Source organism: Cottoperca gobio, chromosome 20, assembly GCF_900634415.1.
Source record: "Cottoperca gobio chromosome 20, fCotGob3.1, whole genome shotgun sequence".
Taxonomy (NCBI): Eukaryota; Metazoa; Chordata; class Actinopteri; order Perciformes; family Bovichtidae; genus Cottoperca; species Cottoperca gobio.
Genome location: NC_041374.1, coordinates 2584810 through 2604317, shown reverse-complemented (window position 1 = coordinate 2604317; position 19508 = coordinate 2584810). Strand labels below are relative to the sequence as shown.

General features: G+C 41.7%; 2 protein-coding genes across 2 annotated transcripts; one reads left to right on the top strand and one right to left on the bottom strand.

The window, feature by feature from the left end:
• Window positions 1-435: 435 nt before the first annotated feature.
• nktr (natural killer cell triggering receptor) lies at window positions 436-11885 on the bottom strand. Its single transcript, XM_029457328.1, is given in 20 exon segments — window positions 436-737; window positions 896-997; window positions 1513-1572; window positions 1742-1825; window positions 2042-3066; window positions 3068-3397; window positions 3399-4304; window positions 4306-4636; window positions 4718-4866; window positions 5401-5488; window positions 5583-5759; window positions 5911-6124; window positions 7288-7433; window positions 7618-7647; window positions 8448-8535; window positions 9471-9515; window positions 9909-10016; window positions 11208-11282; window positions 11689-11767; window positions 11867-11885. Coding segments are annotated over 20 exon segments (4116 nt in total). The 5' UTR covers window positions 11879-11885; the 3' UTR covers window positions 436-670.
• Window positions 11886-13378: 1493 nt separating this feature from the next.
• sec22c (SEC22 homolog C, vesicle trafficking protein) lies at window positions 13379-17332 on the top strand. Its single transcript, XM_029457329.1, has 7 exons — window positions 13379-13795; window positions 14249-14460; window positions 14643-14806; window positions 14983-15162; window positions 15288-15406; window positions 15537-15602; window positions 15691-17332. The coding sequence occupies exons 2-7, from the start codon at window positions 14279-14281 to the stop codon at window positions 15889-15891; spliced, it is 912 nt and encodes a 303-aa protein (XP_029313189.1). The 5' UTR covers window positions 13379-13795; window positions 14249-14278; the 3' UTR covers window positions 15892-17332.
• Window positions 17333-19508: the final 2176 nt, after the last annotated feature.

The window sequence follows — 19508 nt, the reverse complement described above, 5'->3', positions numbered from 1 at the left end:
GGTAGATGGCGCCATTGTAGAAGTGCATAAACAGACTTCTCTGCTGTACATTGTGAGGAAACACAGGCTTGCTGTGGTATTTATTAAGCGTAAACATTCAGAACTGTTATGTAAATCAGACATACGATACTTTGAGTACAACTTTTAACATTTATGATACAGTAATAAACGAATGGAACAAATACACAGCTTGAGTAAAGCTTGAAACTGCTACAAAAAGTGATGTTTTCCTTTAAACAAGGACTTTCTTTAGAGAGAGAGAAACAGAATTTAAGGCATAAGCTCAACCTATACCAGAAACAGAGGATTATACACTTGCAGAATAATCATTGTACATTTAGAAAAGTAAAAAAGGAATACACAAATGTACAATATAAAATATACATCTTATTTCTCAGCTTTGACAGCCGCTTCAAGAAGAATATCTGATTTATGTAAGTTTGTGAAGTGGTTTATTTATTTACATTCTACAACATTCGTTTCCTTAAAGACTGCCATACAGTACATAATTAAACTGTTAACAAGGTGGAATACAACGCTTCCCTCCTGGAGCTTTAGTTGCTGATCTGTGATGATAACGGTAATTGCTTTTGTGCGTGCACAGTGTCCAGACTTAGCGTTTTTTTTTGTTTCTTTTTAGCCAAATTAAAGGCGACAACCTGCCCGAGGCTCAACTGTACCGGCTGCTGCGGCTGTGACTGCGCCTGGAAGAGCTGCGGCTGGAGGAACGGTACGACCTGCAAAACACAGAACCGACAATGAAAGATTTGACTGTTGAATGAGATGCATGAATACTTAAGTTTGTCTCGGTGTTAAACCACAATCTTACATTCAGCCACAAGGCTGAAGTGAAACCTGTCAGTCAGGGGTCACCAGGGGGGGCGGAGCATCTTACCGGGATCGGCGGTGCGAGCTCCTGTAGCTGTCACTTCGTCTGCGCCCGCGTCTCCTGCTCGCACTGCGACTCCGACTGGAATAACTGTCATAGGAGTCTGACCTGCATTAACATACAGAGATATGATTTTAGGGAGTTCTCTAGAACAGTGTGCCACATGATTTAGTTATAAACAAAGTTCTGGCGTTATGATTTTATTACCAACACACTGCACAGGGATTTAGTCTGCGTGCATCGTAAACAAGATTGATTGGGTGTTCTTGCTTCATGCAATTGCAGATACTATAATTAATGACTTAAGATAGGATTGATCTCTTCTAGGCCTGCTACTAACAATTACTTTAATTATTCATTCATCTGCTGATTATTATCTTGATAAATAGATTAATCTTTTGGTCTATAAATATCAGAAAATCTGGAATATGCTTAATTTTCTAAAGCCGAAGGTCTTTTAATAACTAATTTTACAATAAGACAACGCAGCAAATGTCCACTTTGTTGTAGTGTTTGAACCTGAATATAGTGTATACATGATGATGGGTAGATCTGATACCCCTCACGTGAACTATTAAACATTTCTACTCTGTGACTGTTAGCACATCAAACAGCTCACAGACCTCGATCTCCGACGGCGATTATACGAGCGACTCCTGGAATGACTTCTACTGTACGTCCGACTGAAGGAAGGCAGAACAGAGAAAGAGTGAGACGAGCAGATTTAAAGAGACTTGAAGACCAATCACACATAAAATGCACACCGATAAAATATAATTTAAATATACAGTTTGCTGAGTCAACAAAGCGGAAATGTAAAATAAAGCCTCCCGAGCTCAGACCATTAGTTACCTGTGACTCCTGTAAGTTCGATATGTGGTGCTACGAGAGCGGGACCGCCCTCTTCCCCGTCTCCTCCGACTCCTACTACGGCTCCTAAAGAGAATGAGGTTTTGTGATGAATGACATTCTGCCGGAGCCAGAACAAAAGGTCTGTACAGACACAGATTTAAGCTTCTGGACTAAACGCTTCGCATCCATCAAGTTTATCGCTTCACAACAATCTTGTCCTAGAAGCCTCTCCAGCATTTAGAAAGATTTACCGATGGTGACCTGGCACTTTTCATTTCATCAAAGTGCTTTTTGATTTACCTGGAGGAGTAGCTGGAGCTGCGGGATCTACTCCTGGACCTGCTGGAGGAGTGGGACCAGCCTCTGGAGCGGGACCGGTGGCTGGGATCGGAGCGTGACTTCTTCTTCGGGGACCGCGCGCGAGACGTCCCCCGTGTATTTCCCACAGACGGGGATCTCTCCTCGCTGGAGCTCTCCTCGTTCCTCGGCCTCTGGTTTAGCCGCGCCGTCTTACGAACCTCATCGAACAGAGATCCCGGTCGGACTCGGCTTTGGCTTTTTATCTCCATTCTCACGCCCTGCGCGTTGGTGTTCTGGCTCTCTTGAAGGTGGGCGGTTTTTGCGGTGACGGGCGGCACATTCACGTTCTGTAGAGCAGACATTCCTTTCAAAGGCCTCCATTTGAAATGAACCGCAGTGCCAGTAGGTTTGCCGGTGGATTCGTCTTGCAGTCCAGCAGCTGCCGTGGAGGTAAGAGAAGGCGGTTCTCTGCTATGAGGTAAAGCATCATCTCCACTTGGCATCTCTAAAGACTTTGAGGTAGATTTTAGTGTTAACCCCGCGGCGTTATTCAACTGTGTAACTTGAGGTTCTACAATCTCAGCCTCATGCTCGGGGGTACAAATGTCCATATCATCTAAAGACTGTTGCTCTGTGATACCGGGGCAATCAGCACCGTTCCTGTTGGATGTCTGAAGATGAGATTCAGTGTGTTTTGGGTTTTTGTTGATACATTCCTTTGCTCTCTGTTGCACCCTCTTCTTTTCTTGTTTAGGATTCTTGTTTAAAGAGGTTAGTTTTTCATTCATACCGTCTACCCCAGGCCTTTCTTTGACAACTCTACCAGGACTATGTTTCTCTCGTTTTGATTCATCCTCCTCTTCCTCCTCTCCGAACTCCAAAGGAGGCTGCCAGTGAAAAGTCTCTTTGAGCTTCTGATGTTTCCTCTTCGATCTCTTTCCTTTGTCCTTACTGCTCTCTCTTCTTCTTTTGCGTTTATGCTTACGTTTGGCCTTCTTCTTGCTCTTGTGCTTCTCTGGTTCTGCCTGCCTTCTCGGGACTTTTCTCTGGCCGGACAGAAGCAGCAGCAGCAGAAATCTTGGGTGCCAGCGCAACCACAGCCTCTGACGTCTTCCTGGAAGTCTCATATTCTGATTCTGAACTAGCCTCTCCTTCCTCTTTTTCAGATATAGCCAATATCCTGGAGGCTATATTTTCTGAATCGCTTTCTGAATTCCAAGCAGTAAGAGCGGACAACTTCTTGTCAACAGATTCACTAGACTGAACCGCTTGTTTCTGCTTTTTAGACAAGGCAGCACTATTGCTTTGGCTCACTCTATCACTGTCACTATCCCATTCACACCTGCTATTAAAGCATCTCCGCCGGCATTGAGCTGCACTGCTTCGTCTCCTGATCCTGTGACACATTTGTCTTTGAGACACTGATATCCGGACTATTTTCACAGCCTGCCCTCTTCTCCGATCCCGACTGAACATCTTGAGTACTGTCGAGTGAAATGTACTTATCTACATTTTTTACCCTCCTCAGAGAGCTGTAATACTCTTTCCATTCCTTGTCTAGTGAATTCTTCTTGTTGCTACATGTTTTCTGGGAGTTTTCAGAGTCTGATCTGCTGCAGGAGGAGGACCTGCTGTTGTACTGATGAGGGGATCTTGACCGACTATAACTTCTGCTCCTTGAGCGACTGTAGGACTTGCTTCTAGAGGACCTGCTGTGTGAGAGCCCCGCAGGTTTGTCACCCGGCAGACACTTTGGTGTAGCGGAAGTCTGAGCTTTTTCTGTAACACTACCGACTGTTTGTCCAGTGGAGAAGCTGGGAGCTACTTTCACTTTATTCTCCTGAATGTGGATGTAAGAGGGCTTCCAGGGCTTTTGACCGGGTTTCCAGCGCGAGGGAGGGGGACTGTCGCTCATTGGGATCACAGGGGCAATTTCAGGAGCCGGGACACTCGGGAGTCTGGGGACAGGCGTGACTTTGCTGTCTGGAAGCTTCTTGGGCATCATGGCGTCAGCTTTTGGCTTTCTGGATTTCCTCTTTCTTGGGGATCTGGATGAACTCTTCTTTCTGGATGGAGACAAAGACCTAGATCTGTACCTGGATCTTGATCGGGATCTAGAGTAGGATTGAGATCTGGATCTAGACAAAGACCGACTTCTAGACCTAGAAAGGCTTCTTGATCTTGAATAAGACCTAGACCTCCCTCTAGATCTTGACTGACTGGATGCGTAGGATCTAGAGTAGGACCGTGAGACTCTGAAAGATTAGCGAGGACCGCCGTCTCCTTCGAGTTGACGAATCATGCTGATTTGACGAGGAGCGGGATGGAGAGCGGGATCTTCTGGACTTTCTTTCTGAAGACACTGGCCTGTCACCCACTGACGGTAAAGGCTCTTGAGGTTTGTTCTTGGAGCTCTTCTTCTTCCCACGTTTCCCTTTTTTGGCCTTTTTCTTGTGTTTGGCTTTCTTCTTCTCTTTTTTCTGTTGGCGGTGCAGGCTGGACCTCTCAGAGCTGCGGTCTGAAGAGTGTGGTGGAGACCGGGACCATGCAGAGTCGCTTCTGTTGTCCCATCTGCTTGAGGAATGGTCATTCAATCTGTTAAGTCAAAAGATGCATGAAGAAAAATAAAGAAAAAACTGATGTTTGCAGTAACTAAGTAAAAACATTAAGTCCTACTTGTCTCCTTTGGTCCATCTCTCGATGCTCGGCGGTTGATAAACTTTGGTTCTCTTCATCTCTTCTTTCCAGTGCGGCGGAGTTTCACTGCTACCACGTTCTTCCACCGATGCAGAGCGTGATTTAGACCTTGTTGGGGTGTGATATCTCTGCAAAAAAGTAAAAATATATTGATACTAGGGATATCACAAGAACCGATACTTTGGTACCTATTTTTCGATATAGGTACCAGGGGGCTCGAGACTAACGGCGTCCCACCGGTAGGTCTAGCGGACATATATATATATATATATATATATATATATTCCCCCCAACGGAACGGAGCCCCTGAAATTCAAGTTTTTAGATTTTTTCTTGCCTTGCGCATTCACATTCCCTCCTCCCGTATACACCTACAGAGCGGAGGAAAACACAGTATGCAAACTTAATTAAGGAGTGTAGGTTAAAGTAGACTTTTGGGGTCAGAAAGAATCTATCGGTTAGATAGATGTTTGTCAATTCTTTACAGCAATGGTCCCCTTTTGACTTGTTACCCTTTAAAGGAAGTTGTGACTTACACTAGGAGTATATACATGCTTGCCCTCGGAGTGGATCAGGTCATTTAACAAGCAAACAAGAACAAATACTACACACACACCAGACATGAACAGACAGATCTCTGATCTTAGGTGAGGCGAGCGTACCATTGTTCCTCTGCCTTTGATCTTTCGTCCGGACTTAGAGACTGCTGGTTTCGGTTCAGTTGAAAGAGACGTTTCTTCTTTCTCGACTCTGAAAAGATCGAATTTCAAAGTAAAAACCTACAGTAACTACGTAGGTGTACACTTTTCAATGTATAAACTGAAATATATTCCAATAAACTGACATCTCTGTTTTAACTTCCTGAGATGGCATGTCCCGTCGCAGCAGGAAGCGGTTCTCCGGCACCGGTGGGATTTCCTCCGGTCGGACGACGAGCTTCTCTCTCCTCCCACTCGGCTCCTTCTCTCCCTCCGCTTCAATGTCTCCCTGCAGAATCTCACTTTCCACAGGACTGGGAGAGCTTAACGACAATATAAAACAATATTTTGCTATGCAAAGAGCCAACAAGGCAGTGCTTCTATTTATACTCGTATATAGTGATCAGACTGGAACATTCGAGGTGCTTGTGAGTAAATGTACTATAAAGAGGATTTTATTTATTTTTAAACTACCTTTGCTTGGAGGGTAGAACATCAATGTTCTTCTCCTTTGATTCCCTCCTTTTCCTTTTAGACCGTTTACTCCTCGCTTGTCTCTTGTGCTTGTGATGTTTGTGCTGTTCGTCTGATTCAGATCCAAACGAAGACGAGAACTGAGAGGACGAGTCTTGGGAATTGAGGGACGAGTCAGCAGAATGAGAGGTTCTTTTCCTCTTGCCTTCAAGTACTGAAGCGAGAAACATAGTATCATTTAATTAAAAATCATGCTTCTCAGTGAAGTAAGAAGGAAAGTTCAAATGCCAGGAGTCACTTTCAGGGTGGTGTAACGCTAACAACTAAGGCTTTGTTTGATTCTGCTCAGTATGGTGGGGGCGAATGAAAGCAGGCCTGACAGAGTGAGGTGGGCAGATGCCAACTGAACTTCACAGAGATCACCTCGCTGATCCTCATTAACCAGAAGATCAGGTTACGTGCCCTGTAACTAATGCCAGTGGGGGGAAATACTGGCACCAAAATGCCAAGCTCTTACAAAAGGAACACAACATATGACCCAGTTACAATCTCAGGCAACACACGGTGTTCCCCACAGGACAGAACAAAAGATGTACGCTTGTGTGTACATGACGGACAAGTCATGGGAAACATCTATGAAAGCTTTTGAATTAAAATAACAAAAGTTGTCGTATACACCAGACATTAAACTGACACTCTATCACATCTCCAAACACCAAAACCAACAATGCTTTCAACCTCCTAACAGTGTTGCTTATGTATCCAAAGCCTGATGTAGCTTATTCCTCTGAGCTCCATTGTTGTCCAAAAAAAAAGCACAAACGAGAAACAACGTTTTAATTAGAGGCTGGAAATATTCCCCACATACTGCTGTTGGTGTTAAAAACTATGAATTCCAGCTGTTACAAAGAATTAAATAGAAAATACTGAACCTTTAGAACTGAATGTCAGATTTTTATATATAATTACTTAGTTTTTCCAATTAAATCATAACACACAGCACATTTAGGTAGAGATTCCAACTCATTTGCTTTCAATAAATCTCCTTAGTGTGCCTGAATAAATCAGCATGTAGCTAAACAACAACAACGACAACACAAGGCCAGCGTTTAGAAATCAAAGACACCGTGTTCTGTCTGTCTATCGATCTCCTCCGATCCGCTTCAGTACTCTGGAGAGCACGGCACCTTCACACAACACACGGCGCTGTTGTTCTGAAGCAACAATTATTTTGTTGTTTTTACTAAACATCAATGAGCAAAAGAAATAATAAGAAAGATTTGACCAAATAGATTCGACGATGTAGATTCTAAGTCGGGGGAAACCCCTAAAAGCAAACCCTAACCCTTCAGGAGAAGAAGATCGGACTGAACTTACCATCGTTAGCGGACTTAGTGATAAGTTGTCCGCAGTCCATCACTCTCACGTCAGCGTAGGGTCTGCTGGCTGAATCAGTCTTCAGCCCCTCCACCTTCTTTATCACCTCAAAGCCGGAGATGACCAGACCGAAGACGACGTGGACTCTGCAGAGAAGAACGAAGGTATCGTACACAAACCGAAACATGCTTTTTATTTGACTTAACACTGAATGTTATCAAGAAACACACATTCAGGGGCTCTAAGAACCCTGTAATTCAGAAACACACATTCAGGGGCTCTAAGAACCCTGTAATTCTGATTGTTGGTGTCAGTGACATTAGATTTTACCCATCGAGATGAGGCGCCACCTTGGTTGTGCTGTTAGTGCAAAATCCAACAAAGAAGGCCAACCGATGACAGGGGGGGGGGGGAGGGGGGGTCATGAGAAAAAGAGAAAAAGGAGGAAAATAATTAGAATAAACAAGTAACTTTAACAAAGTGCGGGTGCAGTTGAAAAATCTCAAAGAAGCAGCTTCAGAATTTGTCAGATGACGATTTTTTTAATGATATTTGAAATTAATTTAGGTAAAAAGCTTTCATGAAATAACAATAAACAGGCAATAAAAAGCCTCAACAACAGAGTGAGGGCGACGACCATATGGATCACACAGAGAAAGTCTGTAGACGTTTCCTCCTTTATGTTTATTTATTTCTATCTTATGGTGACAACTTGTTTCAGTGACGTCTACAAAGCCAAACAACCTCAAACCATTTGTGAACATTGTTCCAAAATAAACTCTGCAGAACACTTTGCTAATGCAAACTACTGAATGATAAATACAGTCAGGAGAGAGAGAGACAGAAACACAGCCTTGGAGACACATTACCTTGGAAGAGCAGGATGCTAGAGATTCTGTAAATTTTACACAAAAACGGCAAGAGAAAAAATGTAACACATTTGTAGGTAAAAAAAGAATGAATCCATGTTTCTCTGCACTTTGAAAATCTAACTGCACGGAGTAGAATTTGTCATCGGCGTTCACACTCGATGGCAAATTCTACTCGACAGTTTCAAAAGGGACAGAAAGCAAAATGAATAATGTGAGTGACGTGTCAGGTAAATGGTATAGTTGTTAACAAAAGGTGCAGAGTGGTTTGATCTTCTTAATGTAACTCACATGAAGAACTGTGAACCGTTGGTGTCCTTCCCACGGTTGGCCATCGACAACAGGAAGGCTTTGTCGTGTTTGAGAAGGAAGTTCTCATCTGTTGGGAGCAGAGGAAGAGGGATCGAAGTGTCACAGTGTTCTCCTGATCCATAATGGAAACATCCATGACAGGACAAGAGGGATAAACACTTGTAATCCATCAAACCTCATCATTGCTTCACCCACACGTCCTTCCAGCTTTATAAAGATGTGTTGTATCATTTAAACTACTTGCTTTCTAATTATTTTAACATGCAATGGGTGGCAAATTGCTCTTTTGATTGTTTAACTCGGTTCATTTTTGTATCTAGACATCATGAGAGTTATTCCATTACATACGCCTGAATCTTTATTGTATCTACATATATCCATGTTGCAAAGGCTGAATATCTTATTTCCACTAAGTCTTCCTATTTAGCAGAGAAACCTGCAGCCGCCCGTACCTGACTAAATATCTCTGCAGTCGTGTAGCTATAAATAGCACATATGTAACATAAAAAGTAACTTGAGCGTCCCGAGGCCGAGCAACTTGAGCAGCGCGCCTCAGGGGCGGGGGGGGGGGGGGGGGGGGGGGGGGATCCTGCAGTAACATCCCTTCAGTACGATGCGTCTGCGTTTTGACTGACACAGGAAGGTGGTGGGGACAATGTTGACATGGTGTTACTGAGCTGTGTACATCTCTTACCTTCTCATTTTTGCAAAAGACCACTCTATAAATAAAAGAATATGTGGAAACATTTTAGGCAGGAAGATTGTAGCTGTCAGTAAAGAGAAACGCTACTCTCCATGCTCATCTGGTAAAGCCCACTACTGTTACTGAATAGAAGACGGCACTATACAATGGGAAAGTGAAGGTCAACGCCGCCATTCACAGGGAATACATTATTAGCACGACAGGCACATGCAACATTGTGCTCATGCAGAATTTGATAAATTGCACTTCGATTAACATTCATGAGACATCAACAAGGAATCATTTGATATTCCCATTACCTTCGAAGTAGCCTCCGAATATGGACTCTCCTCCTCTTCCATTTCCTGGAAAGATTAACACAATAAAACAATTGCGCTAATTGTTACAATTAAAGTGCCGTCTCTTCTGCATCTTAGACAAAAGAAAAGACGTGATTAATGTGTGTTTGTGGGACCACATTTTGAAGACTAATAGCGTCTATCTATATCGGCTCTTGTTAATGTAATTGTTTGCCGTTAAACCGTGCAAAGCATCACCATTATTGAAAACACAGTTTGTACCCAAGAGAGCATTTCATTCCTAAATAAAAAACAAATGATGATAATGATCAGATGCAGCAGCAGCTCTGTCGCTTCCCTTTGCATGTTTATGTAAAACATTAAACCAGCTGTTTGACTTTATTCAGACAATTTGATGGAACACACGGTAAACAAGGTTATACGTTAAGACATTATTACCTTCGGTGAAGTCGCCTCCCTGGACCATAAAGTTCTTTACAACTCTGTGAAACGTGGAGCCTTTGTAGCACAGCTTTTTCTCTGTGACTTTGCCGGTTCCCTTTTCACCTGCAATCACACGCACGTTAACTTTCATCCAGCACAACACATTCAACAGAGCTGCTGCTATATGAAGTGCCGTTGTGTATACCGGATGCCCTGAGGTGTTAAGACATGTTGAGCGTTGCCACATGGGAGTTTATTCTAAACACGGGTCATGAAACCACATTTGGGGGGGGGGGGGGGGGAAGGATTCCAATAAACTGGATGCCTTTGTTGAGGCATCCTGCTGTTAGGACTGCAAATCTTCCACTGGAGTGATAACAACAGGGGACAGAATGCATCGCCCCAAAGCTATAACCCCCCCAGGATTTCCCTTTCCCTCGGGTGAAGGCAGACATGTAGATATTTCATTGGATGTGTGTAAGGGGGCTTTTCTGAGGACAGTGGGTGGTGGCTGGTGGCTGGCTAGAAATGTTGCTTCACTGGCTTCAGCATTGTTCCAAGGGTTTGGTTTCTTATGAGCTGATCCCCTCCTAAAAAAAAATAAAAAGCCCCAGCAAACTGCCCAGCTGTGCCGTGTATATCACCGTGTTGTGTTGCGTGTGTGTGTCCAGGAAAAGGAGCAGACTAACGAGCCGTGTCCGCCCTTGTCAGCATCAAATTCCGTCCGCCAGGTGGAGTGAAAAATGAGAGGGAGGATCGATCTGCAGTCTGTTTGCAGATTTATGGCTATCTCCGGGCAGACGGCGACTACTACAGTACGCCGTGCTCTGCTCAGAGAGATGAAGTATCGAGGGAGAGAGAGCAGCACCCCTCTGTCCATCCGGTGACTCCATCTGTCACTGGACAATTTACACGACGGCTCCTTTCCTCAAGATATCAAATGACCAAAGAGGGGTGTGTGTGTGTGTGTGTGTGTGTGTGTGTGTGTGTGAAGCTGTGGCTCAATCTCATATTTGTCTACTCATTACGATTATTTTTCCGGGTGGAGACGGGACAGATTAGAAAGAAGGAACAGAAACGATTGTTGTGCAGTTCGTACCCTGGACAGTGCATCCCAAATGTCTCGGCTTTTATTGGAGAAATAAACAACACAACTGAATTGAGGACTATAATGCTAATGTTTACAGACAGTACAAACAGATTCATGTTCTGCTCTCAAACATCTTTTGAAACATACATGTTTGGTTTTGCAATGTGTGCAGTGAATGTTGAAATAGCACGAGTATGACGTGTCCTTGACTGAACGGTACTCACCAGTGCACAAACACAGAAAGTTTCTGCTTGTCTTGGGACAAACATCCGAAAAGAGTTGAAAGACTATTCGCCCAACTGTAAAACACAGAGAAAGGGAAACATGTTATCTCACTTCACCTTGTAGCAATGAGGGAAAGAAACTGAATAGGCCTAAGGACACAATTAAGAGCTACGTGTTACTACACTGCACACATCTGCACTTTCTCCTGCAGTGAATCTCAGCAACTTTTCCACAGCTAGGAGCAAATCTAAAACTATTCTTACGAGCCGGATGGAGGCTTTTGTCCTTCCCTGTCCACGTTAATAGCTTCTCATGTCTAGACTTTAATACATTCAGTCCAGATACAGTTACTAACACAAAACCAGACTACAACACATGCAGTTTAAACATCTTTATTGATGATGTCAGTTCATAGTATTCGGCTATGAAGTGCTGGTTACATGCAGGCTATCCCTGTGAAGTGATTGTATATTCTCTTACCTGGCTCCCGGTTGAGCTCCACATCAAAGTAACACTGAGGGCGGTCTTTCACCCCCATTGTAATCACACTCTGGGTGACCTAAAATGTAGAAAAAGTACAAATAAAACGCTAATCAGGGAAAATAACACGGTTTCCTTCCCTTAAAAAAAGCAGTAAGCTTCTGAAGTGAACACCTACAATGTACAGCATATTTAGAGGAGTGTGTTGGCAAACAATGTAGAGAGACTAAAAGACAGCGAGGGGGGTAGAAACAGAAAGGGGAGGAGAGTGGACGATGGGAGGGGAGTGAGAGAGAAGTCTGTAAATGTGTTGGCTATGCAAATCCAAGTAGAGCAAAGCATTGCTTCCTCGCTGTGCATGTGTAACTCTGTTCCCACTGTCCGCTTGGGTCTCACTCCCTGTGAAGTGTCACAAAATGCTGCTACTAGGTTTTCTGAAATCCACTTGGGAGGAAGACTTGTCCATAAGTAGGTTGTACGCTGAGCATCACATTCACTAGACAGGGTGTTACACAGTTCATGGTGTTGCATCGTTTCCATCTTTAAAAAAGGTCAAGCCTCCTAAAAATGTATCCTAATATAGCTTCTGTGTGTGACCGGTGTGGGGTATTTCCTTCCTCGTTGGGGCCGATGTTCTGGAACTCAATATTTTAAAAACTATATCTGATATTGTGAGAAATGTGGGAAAAATCTGACCCAGTATTTGAGGTACTGGGAGAGGACAGTCCTCAGAGGATTCACTTTAACTGTTTCAGCACTCAAGAGTGTGTGTCTTATTGTTTTTGACACATGTGAGAGTATGTATATATATATATATTTTGTTTTACTGTTTGTTTGTTAATTAAAATACCAAAAAAACAACTTAACAACAGCTTAATCTTCTCACAATTTGCATTATACAGGCTGCATAAATGCTGAGTCACTGAGCTGAAATGTAATAATGATAAAATCACATGGTGTGTATGTGTGTTGTGGGAATAGTAGTCCAACAAGAGAGCAAACATTATTTTAAGCAAACCAATGAACAGCTGTTGAGGCACTAGTGTTGACTGTATGTTAATTCACAGCTAATGAGCAGTGCATCAGAGTTATACTGCATTCACAATTCAGACACATATGTTGACAGGAATGCATTGTATTAATAACTCTTATGTCACAAACTGTGTTAATGTTCTGGGAATAATCAACTTCAGAAGTCTTAACTGTACAAAGTATTTAATTGCATAAATTAGAGGTAATGTGAGCTACATGTCCTACAAGTATTGAAGACCACAGTGGTTAATACATTATTTAAAAGCAATCAAAATATAAATGTAATGCACCACACATATTGTCGATCCAAACAAGGAACAGCTGATCACCACCGAGTTGACGTTTAACTATTAGCCCACCAATGTCCACATTCACGACTTGTACAACGTTAGTGAAATGTAAACACGGCACACATTTACGAACAAAAACGGCAGGTTCAAGCCACGTCTGTAGCAATAACAGAACAGTAAATATTAAAGAGCTAAAGAGCTAAAAACAGCTCAGCAAAACAAACGTTGACGTTTCCAAAATGGTTGAGCTAACAGCTATTAGCTAGCTAGCTTACGTTTGTATTTCTCACAGCCGGCAATCACTATTCACATTTAACGTAACGTTAACGATATAAATCAGATTACAGGTTATCAAAATACATAGCGTAACTAACCTCTGCACAGTAGCTAGCCAAGCAATTTGCTAGTCACTGACGGGGCCGACAATTAGCGTGTGCTAAATTCACTTTTAAGTGAAAAGGTTGCTGCGCTGCATGATAACTACGACTGGTTAAGACTTTGTTTGTCCCTCCCGAGCTTCCGTAGTAGATTTGTTGTGGTTGTGTTGTATCCGGAAGCAAGTTAGCTCGTTGGCTATTTTAATATAACTTCTTATGTCTATGTTATAAGGCGTTATTCAGGTTGTTTGTATTAATCGCTGGTATAAGGAAGTATAATATTATATATTATAAGGAACGCGTAAGTGAAACTGGTGCTGGCGACCTGCTGGTGGGGTATTTCCTTTATATGATGCTAACCTCCAGGAGCTAAGTAACAAGGTGCAGCATGAAACCCATGATACTGAGGTACGGTATAGGTGTTACTACACGTTAGTTAACTAATAAGAGTAGTAGCTAATTCATCTTTATTTATTGTAGCTTTTAGCAAAGTGCGCCCAATAAACTGGCAACCGAGTGTTTTAATCTACAGAGCTGACTTGATTTGTCGATTAAATAATAAAGTAAGTCAAAAGACAGTAAATTAATCTTCAAATATTCTTTATTAATCATTAAAGTCATTTTAGTTATAATATTCGTTGCTTCTCTTTGTCTATTGTGATCGTCAACAGAATGCACGTGAACAATCAGTTTGGGCTTTAGGGATTTATGATGAGCATTTTTAAAAACTCTTTTCTGACATTTTATAGACCAAAATGTATTAATTATTCAAGAACGTTATTGCCAAATTATGAAAGTAATGTAGTTTCAGCCCTAACATAGCAATAGTAATAATCTGATCTTTCTCTTTACCCCATGTAGGCAGTGTGTTCTCCATGGACCTAGTGGATCATGTCTCTGATCCTGTTTGCCTTTGTAGTTCGGGTCAGGGATGGACTCCCCCTGTCGGCCTCCACAGACTTTGAACACAACCGAGAGCTCCAGGAGAGGAAGCAGCAGCTCAGAACTATCAGCAAGGCACTGGCCCGTTTCCCTGACAGAGGGACCATCAAGGGCCAGGACCTCAACATATAGTAAGGATCCAGGAAGCAAAGCAGCAGCAGACTGTCTGTTGTGGCAAAAATACACAAAGCGACTGTAGTGTGTATTTCACTTTGTGATGCAGAATGTTGTCCGTTTGATCACGGGTGCATCCTTGTCACGCTGCGTCAGGCTGTTTGTTTACTAAACACCTTTCCTCCTCTCACCTGTTCAGCTTCATCTCTTCAGAGGGCGTATCTTACATGACCGTGTGCCACTGCAGCCTCCCTGTTGCTAAGGCCTTCTGCTTCCTGGAAGATCTGCGCTGGGAGTTCACAACATGCTTCAATAGCACTGTTGTTGCCTTGGCAGCCAGGCCATATCCATTTTTGGAATTTGGTGCGTAGGAAGAGAAATATTGTCTAGATTTGCTGTCACTAATTTGGGGAGGAGATTTTGCTTTGAATTAAAATACGATGTGTTGACTGACAAACAAAGTTACTGTGCTGTGATGCTTTTAACTGAGAGATAAATGCATAGATTTATCCTAATGTTACGTTGCTGCCTATTGACAGACGGCACCATTCAGAAGTTCAAGCAGCAGTACAACCAGAGCGGGGGTCCGGCCCTGGAGGTGACATTAGCAGAGGTCCAGGGCGATCTCAGGATCCATCCACCACAAGTAATTAACTTGGAGGAAGTGGAGCTCACCAACGGCATTGCAAATGGGCACATGGAGCAAGGTCCTGGATCTGGTGAGATTGTTCACTCTTGTGAAAGAAGCAAAGAATACAGCGGGTTATTATTTCATGTTTCTGTCATGCAGAAATGTTCTCGCTCTGTGTTTTATTATTTATGCTCACTTTCTTTTGTTCAACAGGTCAGAATGTGAGACTCGAACCAGTGACGGCGCCTGGCATCCTCACTCTTGTGCTAAACATTATGTGTGCGTCTTTGAACATAATCCGTGGGGTTCACCTCGTAGAGTACACATTCCAGGTATGTGAGAAGAGAAGTCCAGTATTGTGATGTGATATAAAATGTGTTTTATATAAAAGATATTATGTATATTTAAAATATTTGTTGAGAGAAACAATGCCGTACTATGTTGATCCTCTTCTGCACACAGGATGATTATGAAGGTGTATGGAATGTTGTGGCGTTTCTTCTGGCGTTTGTCTGCTGTGTGTTTCAGGTAAATGTAGATCAAATTAAAAACAATTTGACCCCCCCCATGTCGAACTCTTTCTGACACCACGTGAATGAACCTTCTGTGTCCACAGTGCCACCTCTACCTGTTCCACTCATCGCTGAAGAAACCCAAGTCCTTCACTCTGTTGAGTGTGATCGTCCTATGCAACCTCTACCTGCTCGGCCTGAGGAACCCGTGGCAGCTGATCTTCCACATTTCAGTCGCCTGCCTCTCCACCTTCCTCATCCTCACCCGCAAACTCCAAGACAGAACCAATGACTGTGGAGTCTGAGGAGCGGAGGACATTTTACCGCGCTGCACCTCACCGGCTCTTTCAAGCGCCGGTGAGAACAACAGAGAAGCGAATGGCTCGATCCACACGAGGTATGAAGATGTTTTGTGGATTTTTAACAAAAAACGTTCCCAAATTTTGTGTCATCACGGAAAATTGTAATTACAAGTTAATGTTCTTGTATACATTATGTACTTGCACTTTGTGTACATTTGTTTCTCAAGACTGTAAACTACACAGTGACATGCAGTTATTTCTGGAAGCTCTGCAGACAGATGCTAACAGAGAAGCTCAACGGACACGTCACAAAATGTTTGTGCCATCATGTTCAAAAAGGGTTTTTTAAGAAAATAGATTTCTGTCAGAATTGCTGACCAAAGTTGTTCATGTAGAAACAATCATCTGATCACAGCCCTAACTGTTGAAGCTATGCTCCCACACAGCTCAGTATTATTTCTGCTACCACAGGCTTTGATTATCTTTGTGTAATCCGTTTACGCTGTGTGACAGTCGCTGATTGCAACGTTAGATTTAATTCTACTTATGGTGGCGGTTTGTAGTTTGAAATCAGTGATAGTCAAGTAAAGCAGACGACGCAGCTATTTGTATTTGTTTTCTATTGTTTGCTTATTATGCTAAATTAAAATCCTAAGGTGTAAAAGGTGTAAATGTAAAGCTATGGGTTGTTTCACGCCTTACTGTGTGACGATACAATTGTTTTAGATTGTTTAAGTGTGTGGACTTATGTACAGATACACCGGCAAGTGCTCAGCTAGTCATCGCAAAGGTTCCAATGTAAGGGCTCCGTTTATTTAATGACTTAATGTACAGTACGTTCAACACCGAGGGAATGTGACTCTTACAGTCATGATGTTCGGGCATATCGTCTTACTATGACACCGTTTGTGATAAAAGGAGAATTGTATCACATCGACTCCATTTTTTGTACGATCAAAGCAGGTTTAGATATTTTTGTTTGTCCGTTTCATCTTTTTTCTACTGATCTCGACTTTGTCAAAGTGTAAATTGCGGGTAAGAATAAGAAAACACTGATTTAATGGGTAAAATTGTATTGACATTTGTTGGAAATTTAGTTTGGACTGCACTATTAGTTACTACGGTTTGTTCTGTGTTGGGTATGGCAATGGTTCTTGAATGTGTTGCATATCGGGTTCAGCTTTTTATATCCTGATTTATGTTTACCTGGTTTATATTTGTGTCTTGCTTCATTACAACACTCCCTGTTTGTAGTTCTCAGACTACTGTACACATAGAAAATCCTATTGTTATAATCTATGTTTGAATATAGAACAGTAGCGCTGCTAAATAAATAGTCTCATTTGTGTTAATTATGTTTTAACATTTTGTGTATTCAGCTTCTTAGATTTTTTTAATAGCTAACTAGTTGCACTAATTAGTTAATAAGCGAGGGAAGTAAATTATTAGTTGATCATGTTCGTCAGACAAGGACGTTGGGGCATTGTGTAAATATTTTACCCAGAAAGTTGGAGGGGATTTTAAAAAGGAGGCATTTCATCCGACGATCCAAACGTGTAGAAAATGTTTAGAAAGAGTCACTTATAGCTTGTAGTTCACAAAGAGTGAGGACACTAGAATACACATAGGACGTAGTGTAGCTGCAGATAACCCAGGTGTGAACTCAATGTGCGACTTTTTACGCTGTGTTTAACCATGTGACATATGATGAGGAGTAAACTCTTGTTTAAATTAGGCTCAAATTCAAATCGAAAGTGAAACTCTTGTGTTTTCTGTGCAAGACTTTTAGTGACGCTGTAATTTTTTTGATACAAAGCAGCTTTTACTGTCGTTTCCACTGTAGCCTACAAGTTGTTGACCAAATGAATTGTAAAACAAAGTTGTTCTAAAAGATGTAGAACCAAATATTGTGGGGATATTAAAAACACTCGAAATGGAAATGAAGGGTAATTTATTTAAATATGAGGTTATTAACAGAAGTACAATTGAAACTTGTGGCAGCCTTCTCTTCATATTTCTTTCTTATATCAACTTCTGATGTCTTGAAATCTGAATATAGGAAACTCTTCAATTCAAAAGTATGTTTAATACTTATTATTATGTATTTGTCAGCAGATTTCTTTGTACCTAATAAGACTCATGAGGTTGATATGGGGGGGTTTGTGGCTGCGACATGTATGTGATGATGGGAACTAATGCAACAATGTCATTCATTGTAACTGCCAAATACACTGATCACAGGGCTTTATCTTTTCCTGCTGTGGTGAAACTGACATTTCATTAATAAGCAGTGTCTTTTTTCCCCTCATTTGTTGATCTTTGATTTGTGTTTCCAAGAAATCAGAATGACTTCCATATTCAGGAGTGATCAGACAACAATAATGTTTTATTACCTTCATTATAAGGCCCATTTTCTATAAATAGACTATGTCATGAATAGAAAATGTCAATTAACTTCACAAATAAAATGTCAATTTAATCCTGTGTTTTTCCAATATTACACCAGATGGAGCTCTTTCACAATTTACTCACCTTCATTGTACGTTTGTGTTTGTGTCAGCAGGGTTGTTGCTCTGGTTAGTTGATGACATTTATCAATATAAGTTTAGCTACAGCCTTATCTCATATTAAAAGTACATTAGGCTACAGGCAAAACAAATCTTATGGATGAAAGTGTCCTGTCGCTGCAGAGAATAATCTTTAGTTGGGATTATTCACTTGTGAGACAGGAAAGCGCCGACGCTGATTGGTCCCTGATTTACAAAAGGACATATTGCTGTTTAAACAGCTTGAATAGGTGAAATCAAGCACATTTTATACCATATCCACATTGTGAATAGAAGGTTTACGTGTTTAAAGTCCAGACAAATATCTGTGTTCTCAGTCACGTAAGAGTTTAGCTAAAAAGCAGATCGAGTAGCACTTAAGTTTACTTTAAAAATACTGCTAATTTTTTAACAGATAAACAGTTTATGTTGCCCACTCGTAAAACAAACACCCATCGCCGTTAGAGAAGCCTTTGGAAGTACAAACTTTCACTACAGGCCGATGTTTCAAAAGGGCATGTGAAAAGAGCCTTTTTAAGTAGAAACGCTTGCTTGTACATTAAAAGACTTTGATAAAAGTTACAATAAAGAAGACAGCTGCTGTTTTGGTGGCGATGTCTGACGTGTTGATGAATACAATTAAGTTTCAATCAAATAAAAACTCAAATTGTATGAAACTTTTTAAAGCCATAATAATAGCTTGTTGTCCTCATGCAGGCGTCACTGCATGGAGCCCAGTGATAAGAACGTTGTTATGAAGTTAATGCAGTTTTAATCCTCGTCACATCAGTAGAGTAGGTCTTACAGTATACAGAGACATGCACTGGCTGTTCACCTTTCAACTAAAAGTATATCCCTCATGGGGGTTTCCCATAACGTCACAAATAACCTTCTGTTTAATTTCTGGAGAGATCCATAAAACCATCTCATAAATATCTGAGTCATTGTCTCTCTTGGCACTTTTATTTTACTTATATTGACGCAGTAGTGTCATTAGCTGTAAAGCATGCAGAGCGCTTGTCAGCATTTTCATGAATATTAAATAAGGAAATTTGAGGTTGCAACCTCGAAACT